Source organism: Cebus imitator, unplaced genomic scaffold, assembly GCF_001604975.1.
Source record: "Cebus imitator isolate Cc_AM_T3 unplaced genomic scaffold, Cebus_imitator-1.0 Scaffold315, whole genome shotgun sequence".
Taxonomy (NCBI): Eukaryota; Metazoa; Chordata; class Mammalia; order Primates; family Cebidae; genus Cebus; species Cebus imitator.
The window spans coordinates 192,779-206,287 of record NW_016107630.1 but is presented as its reverse complement, the minus strand read 5'-3'; the positions used below and the strand labels follow the sequence as shown (position 1 = coordinate 206,287).

The 13,509-nt window shown below is 35.2% G+C and overlaps 1 protein-coding gene across 2 annotated transcripts in view; it reads right to left on the bottom strand.

The window, feature by feature from the left end:
• Positions 1–13,509, bottom strand: part of DPYD (dihydropyrimidine dehydrogenase) — a 758,429-nt gene that overhangs the window by 580,691 nt on the left and 164,229 nt on the right. For both annotated transcript variants that reach the window (XM_017503801.2, XM_017503800.2), the window contains exon 6: positions 5,230–5,317. In XM_017503801.2, coding sequence (XP_017359290.1) covers positions 5,230–5,317 — 88 coding nt within the window. The remainder of the gene's footprint in view (positions 1–5,229; positions 5,318–13,509) is intronic.

The window sequence follows — 13,509 nt, the reverse complement described above, 5'->3', positions numbered from 1 at the left end:
AGCATAGGCAATACCATTCAAGACATAGGCATAGGCAAGGACTTCATGACTAAAACACTAAGAGCAATGGCAAAAAAAGCCAAAATAGACAAATGGGATCTAATTAAACTTAAGAGCTTCTGCACAGCAAAAGAAACAATCATTAGAGCAAACTGGCAACGAACAGAATGGGAAAGCATTTTTGCAAGCTACTCATCTGACAAAGAGCTAATATCCAGAATCTACAAAGAACTAAAACAAGTATACAAGAAAAAAACAACCCCATCAAAAAGTGAGCGAAAGATATGAACTGTCATTTTTGAAAAGAAGACATGTATGCAGCCAACGAACTTGCAAAAAAATGCTCATCATCAATGGTCATTAGATAAATGCAAATCAAAACTACATTGAGATACCATCTCATGCCAATTAGAATGGTGATCATTAAAAAATCTGGACACAACAGATGCTGGAGAGGATGTGGAGAAGTAGGAATACTTTTACACTGTTGGTGGGAGTGTAAATTAGTTCAACTACTGTGGAAGGCAGTGTGGCAATTCCTCAAGGATCTAGAAATAGAAACACCATGTGACCCAGCAATCCTATTACTGGGTATATAATCAAAGGATTATAAATCGATCTATTACAAAGACACATGCACATGTATGTTCACTGCAGCAATTTTTACAATAGCAAAGACGTGGAACCAACCCAAATGCCCATCAAAGATGGACTGGATAAGGAAAATGTAGCACATATACACCATGGAATACTACACAGTCATAAAAAAAAAGATCAGTTCATGTCCTTTGCAGGGACATGGATGAATCTGGTAACCATCATTTTCAGCAAACTGACACAAGAACAGAAAACCAAACACTGCATGTTCTCATTCATAAGTGGGTGTTGAACAATAAGAACACATGGACACAGGGAGGAGAACATTACACACTGGGGTCTGTTGGGAGGTCGGGGGCTAGAGGAGGCATAGCAGGAGGTGGGGAGATTGGGGAGGGACAACATTAGGAGAAATACCTAATGTAGGTGACAGGAGGATGGAGGCGGCAAACCACCATGGCATGTGTATACCTATGTAACAATCCTGCAAGATCTGCACATGTATCTCAGAACTTAAAAAAAAAAAAAACATAGTATTTTAATGTAGTGTGCATGTGCAAGTACACACATCAAAAACAAAAATGCACACTGAAAAACATTTTTCACAAAATAACCCTTGCCCTAACCATGGCCAACATACTTTGATACTTCTATCCTATCATTTTCTGATTATTTTCATAAAATAAAAAGGAAGAAACAATGGTTGTAACCTTTTATGTTCATTTCAATACCAAATAAAGAGAACCATCCAATATTTTTTAAAAGTCTTGTATAGCAGATGTTCCAATTCTGCTTCTGAACATTGTCAATCACATGCTGTCCAGGTGCTTTGATTTCAGGAAAAATTCGAACATTTTAGAGTCTTAAAAAAAGACTAAATTATTGTGAAGATAACAGTCTAATTTTGAATAAGACATAGGGCTTTATCTCAGTACTTAGAAGAAACTAAACTTCTTATGGCTAAAGAGACGTTAAGTCTCTAGGAGTAACAATGATGTACATTCAATGAGATAATTTCCTTAATGGACTCTGGTAGTATTAGGGAAAACTCTAAAAGTGAGAGACTGCACAAGCAGTATCACACACAATAGAAAAAACTGGAAATATGTGAACAGACTTATGTTAATACAATGAGCTTAATGAACTATCCCTACTAAGTCATAGTTAATTAAAAATTTTTCTTTAACACAATCTAACATAGAATAAGATGATGGTTATAAATAACAAGATCAATAACTATGGTATTTCCAACTACAGAAAGAAAAAGCATTTCCATTTTTTTAAAACTACCTATGTAACCAACATGTATGCACTAAGCATTAAGTGTTTTCTACTAAGTGCTTTACTGATCTCCTGTATCAAATACTAATGATGATACACACTTGTAACAGAGACTTTTATTTCTCCCCTCTCTCAATATCTGTTATTCCTTTACCCTATAATACTAGCTGTTTGATGGGGATTATGTCTACCCAGCAAAAGGCAATACTTCCCAGCATCCTCTGCTGTTGGCATGCTTACACAGTCAGATTACAGACAATGAGATAAAAGCAGAAGTGATCTGTGTAACTACTGGGTCATAAACATAAAAGGGAAGGAGCTGCTTCTCTTTCCCATTTCTATTAGTATGAATGTGAACATGGTAACCACCACAGTCCAAAGATGGAATTCAGGTTTGAAAATGGCTTACACTGTTAGATGAGAAATAACTAAATGTATATATTGTTTTACCCTCTATTATTTTCTGAAAGTGCCCAAACCTATAACCTAAGTAATATGGAATTCCTATTCTACATTTCCTCCTCCAAAATCGGTGAGAAAGGGGAGATAAAATAAGTGAGTGAAGTTTAATTACAACATGGAAGCAAAGTTAACAAAAGCATGTAAGGTTATGTGGCTGTCCAAGTAACCAACAGTTACATGGTAATACAAACGTCATAAATTCCCAAGTCAACAATCCTGAGTGTCAAACAGTACCTAGAGAATGTGGCTACTTGTCTTCACAGACTGAAGCTTTTCTTTTTGACATGTTGAAACTTTTTTGCATATGGTTCATGCAAAATACTGAAATACAGTATAACTGCATTCCTCACATCACTATACCAAAATATCAGAGATTCACTTCTCAGCATGAAAATGCACAGCACATAAATATGAAAGGACTTTACATTCTAAATGCTGTATTCATAACTCAGAGTCAAATGGAGACAACTGTATTGTGAATCAGTATAGCATTATCAAATAATATAGTTAAGGGGACTTAATAGATAAAATAAAATAAAAAAGCTGAAATACAATCAATTGCTTCAGTTAGAAGGTGTTTCATGGTTATAACTACTCAGCGTAATGATCAATTTAATTATTCTAAATTTTTGGAACAATTTGCTTCTTATGCAATTAATTTGAATACTTCAATATATTGTTTATTTTATTGGTCCACATTTCTTCAGATTCTTTGCAGACAAAGTTCTACAGATACATGTATTAGTAATTGTATTAGTATATACTCAAATAATGAAAAACATATCTTTTAGTACAATGGTGAATTTCAAATAGTTATTTGAAACATTATCAGTATTGCAGACCTAAAGCCTGATGAAATTTTCCACTTATTACTGACCAAGCATTTTTTTTTTTTTTTTTTTTTTTTTTTTGAGACGGAGTTTCGCTCTTGTTACCCAGGCTGGAGTGCAATGGCGCGATCTCAGCTCCCGCAACCTCCGCCTCCTGGGTTCAGGCAATTCTTCTGCCTCAGCCTCCTGAGTAGCTGGGATTACAGGCACACGCCACCATGCCCAGCTAATTTTTTGTAGTTTTAGTAGAGACGGGGTTTCACCATGTTGACCAGGATGGTCTCGATCCCTTGACCTCGTGATCCACCCGCCATGGCCTCCCAAAGTGCTAGGATTACAAGCGTGAGCCACCGCGCCCGGCCCTGACCAAGCGTTTTTGATCATGTGTTTATTGAAAGTAATTGGAATGTGCTGATCTAACATTGCTGGTATTAGCAGAATATACTTTATAGCCACTTGCCCAATTTCTGTACATTAAATTCTCAATACAAATGTAATTTTGAAAAGTAAAGTTAAAATCAAATATAGTATGTCTAAAAACAGAACGTAGGGAAAATATCAGATCTTTCCTCCTTCCTACTTTTGATATACACAATAACTATAATATTGAAATGAAGATCATATAAACAGATACTAATGATAACGGCACCCAAAATTTTCTGAAAGGAAGGAGGTTCAGTCAAGACATTTAGGAGCTAGAAGACGGTGCAAATTTATATTGCTTTCCATAATTTTTCACCTAAATAAAGGGGCTGGCAGAGACGGGTTTAGACACGATTCTGATAAGAAAAATTTAGTAGACAAGCATTAGTGATGACTGCACTGCAGAAACACAATGAGAAAGGACAGCTGCAAAAACAAACATTATTCAGTGTGTGATTGCTTAAAGAGATATTATTTAGATCTTCATATTCTAAAAGAGTGAAATGCTGAAGAGACAAAGGAAAATATATGATGATGGGCTGATATGAAAAATGAGTAACAATTTAACATAGCAGTCCCCAGCCTTTTGGGCACCAAAGACCAGTTTCATGGAATACAATTTTTCCATGGACCAGGTCAGAGAAGGGATGGTATCGGGATGAAACTGTTCCACCTCAGATCATCAGGCATTAGTTTTAGATTCTCATAAAGAGCATGCAGCCTAGATCCCTCGCATGCAGCTCACAATAGAGTTTGCGCTCCTATGAGAATGTAATGCCATTAGATTCTAATCTAATCTAATGCTGATCTGACAGGATGCAGCTCAGAAGGTAATGCTCCCTTGCCCACTACTCACTTGCTGTGTGGCCAGGTTCCTAACAGGCCACAGACTAGTACTAGTTCATGGCCTCAAGCTTGGGGATCCCTTATTTAATATACTCAATTTATATGTCATAATTGTCCATAGTACAATCATATGAGAGAATGAACATGACATTCATGAGGCAAAGACTAAGTCAAATCAACTTATTTGTTCTCTCTGGTCTTTCAGTAAACACTAAGTGGAAGAAAAATGTTAGAAAACTCGTTCTCCATAATATATTTAGGCAAAATACAAGAAAACAGTATACACTGAGTGCCTCAGCAGTAATACACTGTCTATGGGACTGACTTTCAGAACACTGATGGAACATTTAAAAAATTCAACCAAATAGGAAAAGTCTTTGGAAATTTTTGAAAATTGAACAACAAAAGGGAAAGAGACAACTCTGTCCTTCATTATCACTGTAGTCAATTATTTTATCATAAAAAGAAAGCTACAGCCTCTAGGCAGGTTCTGAGTTTCCCATGGCATGACTTGAAAATATTTTCTTCCTAGTGATACTCACTGGTGACGATGGTGTGGTGAGAGAACAGGAAGATAAAAAATATCTTGCCAAAATCTCTCCATAATTAAGGTGAAACAGCACGACTACTTATAAATTAGAAAATTAGTTATTTGGCCAACCATTTCTGTTATTCCCTGAACAAATATAACTTCCATCATGAAAGTTTCTGAAGGTAGTCATTCTTCTGGATATTGTTAGGAAATAAAAAAAATACTATAAATAAATATATTTAAGAGTAAAATACTCACCTATTCCAATGAAAGCAGCTTTGTAGCCTTTTTCTTTCAAGGTGCTAAGAGTCATTTCATTCACTGAAAGGCTTTTACCACAAATTATCTATAAGAAACAACATTTTGAATAATGAAAATTTGACATTTGATTAATTAAAATCTTAATATGTAACATCAAAAAGAATGGAAAGTCAGCCAAAAAATTTATGAGATTCCATATAAAATGTCATATTCAATATATAGGTTTACATATACAAAATAGTATATAAATAGGACAGGAACATGTTTTACTAATGGCTAAATGCAGAAGAAAAGCAGATATCATTAAAATCATCAGTAAACTTCCATAGCTTGCATAATATGTTCAGAGCACAATGTGGGGCATTTAAATAATAAGATGATAAATATGACACATTTCTGGCATCAATGTACAGTTCAGTAGGGGCAAAAGATATACACAAATAAATATAAAACAGACTATGATCACCGCATGTGCATGAGAGTTCATAGTCTGGGGAGATTTATTTCAGCTAACCTTAGAAGGTCGAGAATACAGAGAAGTGGGATTTCAACAGGGCCTTTAAAAGGAAAAGACAGGATTTTGATAGGGGACATTGTCAAGGGAAGATGAACAAAGTCAGGAAGCATAGGGTAGTCACCTTTATTAAAAGTCATAATACTTGCTCAGTTCCCAGACATGAGACAATTTTCACTTCTGAAACCTGCTTACCAAAGAGGTGGCAGGGTCCCTAGGAAGAAAGACCCTGAAACATCCTGGCAAGTAAACACTATGATTCCCCTAGTCCTTTCCCAAAGGATGCTGTGGTCATTTATCCAGGCAACTAAGCTCTGGAAAAAGGGGAATAATCAGACATTTCAAGGAATATTAAGCACTGGTTTTTCAGTAACGTTGAGGACTTAAGACTGACGACAAAAGAGTGTGTATCTATGGGGCAAGGTAAAAAATGCAGCCTGACTGAAGTCTAATTCACAGTTGGCCCACTGAAATAACAACTCGGTCAGTGATCATTCTCCTAGTCTCCAAGTGCATAATTGAAATTGCTACACTTGTTAATTGAAGTAATTCTTACATTGGGTCTCTGGTCTGTGAAGTAAGAGCTAAAAAGCTATCAGAGTTGGGAAGGTCCCATGAAAATATCTGAAAATCAAGCCAAGAGAGTAAATCAAAGATAATATCCTATCCTGGGTGCAATGGGATGGGGAATGATGGTAGTGGATGGGGAGAGATGGTAGTGGTCCCTGTCATATTCTCATTTAATTCAACAGCCTGATTCCCTGCCAACAACAGAGAACTCTGAAGGATGACTGTAAACTTCTGCAGGCTTAACTGAAGAGTAGTCCTAACTAAAGTTTCTCTTACAGACACGATACTATTGCTAGAGAAGATTTATAAGGCTACATGTACACTGCATGTGGCCATTGATTTGGCAAATACATACTTCTTCCATTCCAATTAGAGAAAGAGATCAGAAACAGTTCAGATTCATGGAGTAGATATGAATATTCATTTACAGTTTTGCCTCAGGGATATGTCTACTCTTTCAGTAATAATATACATAATCTGAAGTGACCTGGACATCCCACAGAACGTCACAGTGATTCATTACATTGACGACATCATGCAGATCAGACAGCATGAGCAAGAGGTGGTGAGTATGCTGGAGATTGTTAAGATATCTGCACTCCAGAGGGTGGAAGATGAACTCTGTAATCAGGGACTGGCCTCTTGAGTGAAGTTTAGAGATCCAGTTATCAAGTATGTGCCAATATGTCTCCTTGAAAGTAAAAGGCAAATAGCTACATCTCAAATTTTCTGCCATATAGAAGGAAGCACAATGCCTGGGAGAATTCTTTGTGTTCTGAAGGCAAAATGTTCCTAAAAACAGTCTCTAAGCTGAGTCACAGAAGAAGAGCAGTGTATATCCCCGAAATGATAATTACAACTAACCTGCACAGTGCACCTAAGTGTAAAGCTCTCTTCTAAGTACTGAATATACTGATTCATATAACCTCCACAGTAGCCCCATGAAATTTTACCAGTATTTTCATTTTACAGATAATGATACTAAAGGATAAGAGAGCTTACATAACCTTTATTGCAGTCACATATATAGGCTAATTTCAGAGCCAGCATACATAATTGCTGTGCTCTTATATCTCTTGAGGTTAGAGGGCAGAGCTGGCACCATCCTCAAGGGCAAAGAACAACATATTGTATGTGAAGACCTACTAAAAAGGTTGTGTTTCAGGAGTATAAAGTCCAAAGCAAGCAATGGAGCAAGAAGTTAGAGAGGAGAAGATGAATGGAACTGGATCATAGAAGGCCATGTTTTGTCTTCCTAAAATACTAATTCTGTTTTTATATTGGCAGATAGGGTAACTGTCAGAAAGTTTATAATAAGGGACACACCAAGGTGAGATTAATAACTAATATTCAGAACTGTGGAATGTATCAAATGGCATTAATTAAACTGGAACATTAATCAAATATGTACTATTTGAAATATTTTATAGCAAGTAATAGTACAGCTATTAGAATTAGTAGAATTAGATGCTATAAAAATTTCCTAATGAGTATTCAGAACTTTATTCTAACTTTTAAATAACAGATATTTGATTTAAAAAGAAGAGAATTTCACTGTTTTTATGAATTAAATGCCCTTCATATCAATATATAATAAAGGTTAGACAAAAAAGAAAATACCAGGCCCAAACATTCTAATAAAATATTAGCAAACTGAATAAAAATGCCATTTTCAAAGTTGAACAGTGGAATGCCCCGTCAATGAGTTAATCAGCAGAGGTGATTCACAAAATACTTAATCTTAGGTTTAGTTTATTCAGTGCCTCTGCAGAAGTTTCAGGAAAGACCTCCCAATCTTTTTGAGGTGGGTATTTGTGGGGGAAGGCACAACAGTTTAGTTTAGTAGTGGCTTTTGTGATTTATCAAAGAGTAATAAAGACATCCCAATCCTCCCACCACAGCAGAGTGAGGATGTCTTAGATTATGTAACATTTAAGAAAGATGCTCAGACATTTTGCATTTCTACAGTTTGACTCTACTCTAATACACAATAGTGAGCAAATGGAGATGGAAAACATTTGAGTTTTCCTTTCACGTATAGAAAGATGAAAGACAAGTATCTTGACTTCTGGTGTGAATCTACTGGGACGAAGACCAGCAAGACTTGACTTTACCATGGACAGCATTGTGGAAAGATGGAGGCTGGTCATCTATTGAGCAGCAGATTCCTGGTGGAAACGAGGACAAAGCAATAACAAGAACATTCCATGCAGTGACAGGCACCAGGCTTCTTTCCTTTCTGTGAATGGGAACCTATTAAGATTTCCCTTTGCTGAAAGCCTGAGGCTCCAAACATTTGCCATGCAAGAAATAATCGACCTTAGAAAGAATTAGAAGAAAGATTCCTTGAAAACAAAGTTAAAACTTTGCTTACATCATAAAACTTTGCCTTGGGAAATTGAAATGAGATGTGTGTTAACTAAAACTAGAATTGCAAGACAACTACAGCTGTCAAGAACATCCCATAAGCTGGTAAGATATGAAATCTCAATGTTATTTGTTAAATAGATGTGATCCTAGAAAAATCACATTATGGGCATTTTGTTTCGTGTTTTTGTTTCCTTATTCCTGGTACTTTTGTAATATTTTCCATCTGAATTACCTTAGATATGGATAACAGTATATATTCTACCTTCCGCTAATGACTTTAGTACACATATTATTAGATATTTCCTAACTAAATTCAGAATAAAAATTCAATCTATTTATAGTTCAGTGTAACAGTCACTACATTAGTCCAACAGTTCTGAATATAATATAACCTGAGCCAAAGCTCCATCTAATAGTCTTTTAGGGATTTGATGAAAACTTTCTTTATATACTATAATACATATTTCTATACACAGTATCATTTATTATACAGGATAAAGGTTTACAACATTTTTGTGGAGTATAAATCTTCAAATAAAATATGTGATGCCCATCATTTTTAAAATCAAATAAAAACATACATGCTTTTCACATTTTTCTAATAGAAAATTTGGTTAAATAGACCAAATATTTCCAGATGCTCTAAGATTGAAAATAAAATGAAGAAATTTAAAATATTTAGCTTTCTTTAGAAATAAAAGTTATTTTATTAGCTATTAACATACATGTTTCTCTCCTTGCAGGAGGGAAATAATATGATTTTATATTTATTTTCTAATACTATTCCATATTTACAGATATTCTTGTTTCAAATAGTCATGGTGAAAAGCAAGATGTTATAAGAGGTTATCAAGAAAAAGATGATCTCTATTAGATATTTCATCTCTAACTATGAAGCGGAAGAAATGTACAGAAATTACAAATTAAGTTAATCAATTAGAAATGACAAATATACATTTTTAAAGATGCAAAAATACAATATCTTTATTTTTTAACTTTGAAAAATTAGAATATAAAGACTATGAAATAAAAACATTTATTTCTATTTAAACTCTGAGTTGTATTACCAAAAAAAAAAAAAAAAAAGTATTTAAGTGATTTGTAACACTGACACAAATACAACAGGAGATTCTACTAAAGTCCATCTTGGCTTAAATATAATTTGTAAGGGTTTACATCAGAATTTTTGTTAAAAAATTAAGAAGTTTTCTAAAAATGCATCAGTTAAGAAGGCATTTCTCTTAAAGGAAACATAATTTGATTACACTATAAATGATCCTTTGGTGTGAAATCAATTGAGCGTATACTTGATAAATTAAAAACCGCATATATGGCTAATAAAGTGAAAAAATAAAAGTTGAATTCTATCCCAAGAATATAGAAGCAAATAAAAATACTATCCTACATAACTGTTGTCCACACAGGGGGGAAAAATCCTAGATTCTGAAGAAAAATAAAAATAATAAAATAATGAAAACGCATGGATGCTAACAAAGATTTTACTGAAATCAATAACTTTAAATGTTTTCATTATTCAATCTATAAAATGAAAATGAAGAAAGTATACAACTCAAGATTTTAAAAAGAATAACAAATAAGTTCTACTCTGATCTTGCTTATTTCTTGCTTTCTGCTATTATTCTCCAGTTCTTTTAGTTGTGATGTTAGGGTGTTAATTTGAGATTTTTCTAGCTTTCTCAAGTGGCATTTAGTGCTATAAATTTCCCTTTTAACAATGCTTTAGCAGCATCTCAGAAATTTTGGCATATCGTCTCTTTGTTCTCACTGCTTTCAAAAACCTTCTGGAAGACTGGCACAGTGGCTCACGCCTGTAATTCCAGCACTTTGGGAAGCCAAGGCGGGTGGATCATGAAGTCAGGAGATCGAGACAATCCTGGCCAACATGGTGAAACCTTGTTTCTACTAAAATACAAAAAAAAAAATTAACTGGGCGTGGTGGCACGCACCTAGTCCCAGCTACTCAGGAGGCTGCGGCAGGGGAATCATTTGAACCTGGGTGACAGAGGATGCTGTGAGCCGAGATCATGCCACTGCACTACGGTCTGGGGGACAGAGCAAGACTCTGTCTCAAAAAAAAAAAAGTTCTTGAGTTCTGCCTTAATTTCATTGTTTACCCAGGAATCATTCAGGAGCAAGTTGTTCAATTTTCAGTTGTGTGGAACTGAGTGAGTTTCTTAATCTTCAGTTCTAATTTGATTGTGCTGTAGTCTAAGAAACTGTTAGTATTTCAGTTATTTTGCATTTGCTGAGGAGTGTTTCACTTCCAATTATGCGATCAATTTGAGAGGAAGTGTCATGTAACTCCGAAAGCAGAACTGAAGGAGACAGAGACATGAAAAACTCTTCAAATATAAATGAATCCAGGAGCTGATTTTTTGAAAAAATTAATATAATAGACCCCTGGGTAGACTAATAAAGAAGAAAAAAGAGAAGAAGCCAACAGACATAATAAAAATGATAAAGGGGATATCACCACTGTCTCCACAGAAATATAAACAACCATCAGAGAATAGTACAAACATTTTTATACAAATAAACTAGAAAAGCTAGAAGAAATGGATAAATTCCTGAAGACATACACCCTCTTAAGACTGAACAAGGAAGAAGTTGAATCCCTGAATAGACCAATAACAAGTTCTGAAATTGAGGCAGTAATAAATAGCCTACCAACCAAAAAAAGCTCAAGGCCAGATGGATTTACAGCTGAATTCTACCAGAATTGCAAACAGAAGCTGGTACCATTTCTTCTGAAACTATTTCAAACAATTGAAAATGAGGGACTTCTCCCTAGCTCATCTTATGTGGCCATCATCATCCTGATACCAAAACCTGGCAGAGATACAATAAAAAGAGAAAACTTCAGGCCAATATCCCTGATGAATATCGATGCAAAAATCCTCAATAAAATACTGGCAAATAAAATTCAGCAGGATATAAAAAGGTTATCCATCACAACCAAGTTGGCTTCATCCCTGGGTGCAAGGCTGGTTCAACATATGCAAATCAATAATTTAACTCATCATATAAAGAGAACTAAAGAAAAAAAACACATGATTATCTCAGTAGGTGCAGAAAAGTCCTTTGATAAGATTCAATATCCTTTCCTGTTAAAAACTCTCAATAAACTAGGTATTGATGAACATACCTCAAAATAATAAAAGTTATTCATGATAAACCCACAGCCAATATCATACTGAATGGACAAAGCTGGAAGCATTCCCATTGAAAACTGGAAAAAGGTAAGGATGTCCTCTCTCACAACTCCTATTCAACACAGAATTGGAAGTTCTGGCCAGAGCAATCAGGCAAGAGACAGAAATAAATAGTATTCAAATAGAAAGAGGGGAAGTCAGACTGTCTCCATTTGCAGATGACATGATACTATATCTAGAAAGCTCCACTGACCAGCCCAAAAGCTTACGTTGATAAGCAACTTCAGCAGTCTCAGTATACAAAATCAATGTGCAAAAAGTACCAGCACGACTATACACCAATGACAAGCAGAGAGCCAAATCATGAATGAGCTACCATTTACAACTGCTACAAAGAGAATAAAATACTTAGGAATACAGCTAACAAGTAAAGTGAAAAACCTCTTCAAGGTGAACTACAAACTACTGCTCAAGGAAATCAGAGAGGGCAGAAAAAAATGGAAAAACATTCCTTGCTCATGGATAGGAATGATTAATTTTCATGATATCAAAAAGCAATTTATAGATTCAATATTTATTGAATTATAGTTTATTCCCATTAAACTACTATTGACATTCTTCACAGAATTAGAAAAAAAACTACTTTAAAATTTATATGGAAACAAAAAAGAGCCCATATAGCCAAGATAATCCTAAGCCAAAAGAACAAAGCTGAAGGCATCATGCTATCTGACTTCAAGCTATACTACAAGGCTACAGTAAACAAAACAACATGGTACTGGAACAAAAACAAACATATAGACCAATGGACCAGAATAGAGATCTCAGAAATAAGACCACACAATACAACCATCTGGTCTTTGACAAACCTGACCAAAAACAAGCAATGGGGAAATGATTCCCTATTTAATAAATGGTGGTTGCAAAGCTGCCCGGCTATATCTAGAAAATTGAAACTGGAACGCTTCCTTACATCTTATAGAAAAATTAACTCAAGATGGACTAAAGACTTACATGTAAAATCCAAAACTATAAAAACCCTAGAAGAAAATCTAGGCAATACCATTCAGGATATAGGCACCAGCAAAGATTTTATGATGAAAACATCAAAAGCACCTGCACAAAGTGAAAATTGACAGATGAGATTAAATTAAACTATAGGGCTTCTGAACAGCAAAAGAAACTATCATCAGAGTGAACAGACAACCTACATAATGGGAGAAAATTTTTGCAAACTATCCATCTTTAAAGGTCGAATACCCAAAATCTACAAGGAACTTAAACAAATTTACAAGAAAAAAAAAACACTTTACAAGAAACAGAAACACTTTTACACTGTAGGTGGAATGCAAATTAGTTCAACCATGTGGAAGGCATAGGGGTTCATGTCTATAATCCCAGCACTTTGGGAGGCTGAGGTGGGCAGATCACTTGAGGTCAGGAGTTCAAAACCAGTCTGGCCAACATGGTGAAACCCCATCTTTAATACAAATACAAAAAAATTAGCCATGTGTGGTGATGGGCACCTGTAATCCCAGTTACTTGAGAGGCTAAGGCAAGAAAATTGGTTGAACCCAGGAGGCGGAGGTTGCAGTGGGCCAAGATAGTGCCATTGCACTCCAGTCTGGGTAACAGAGCAAGACTCCATCT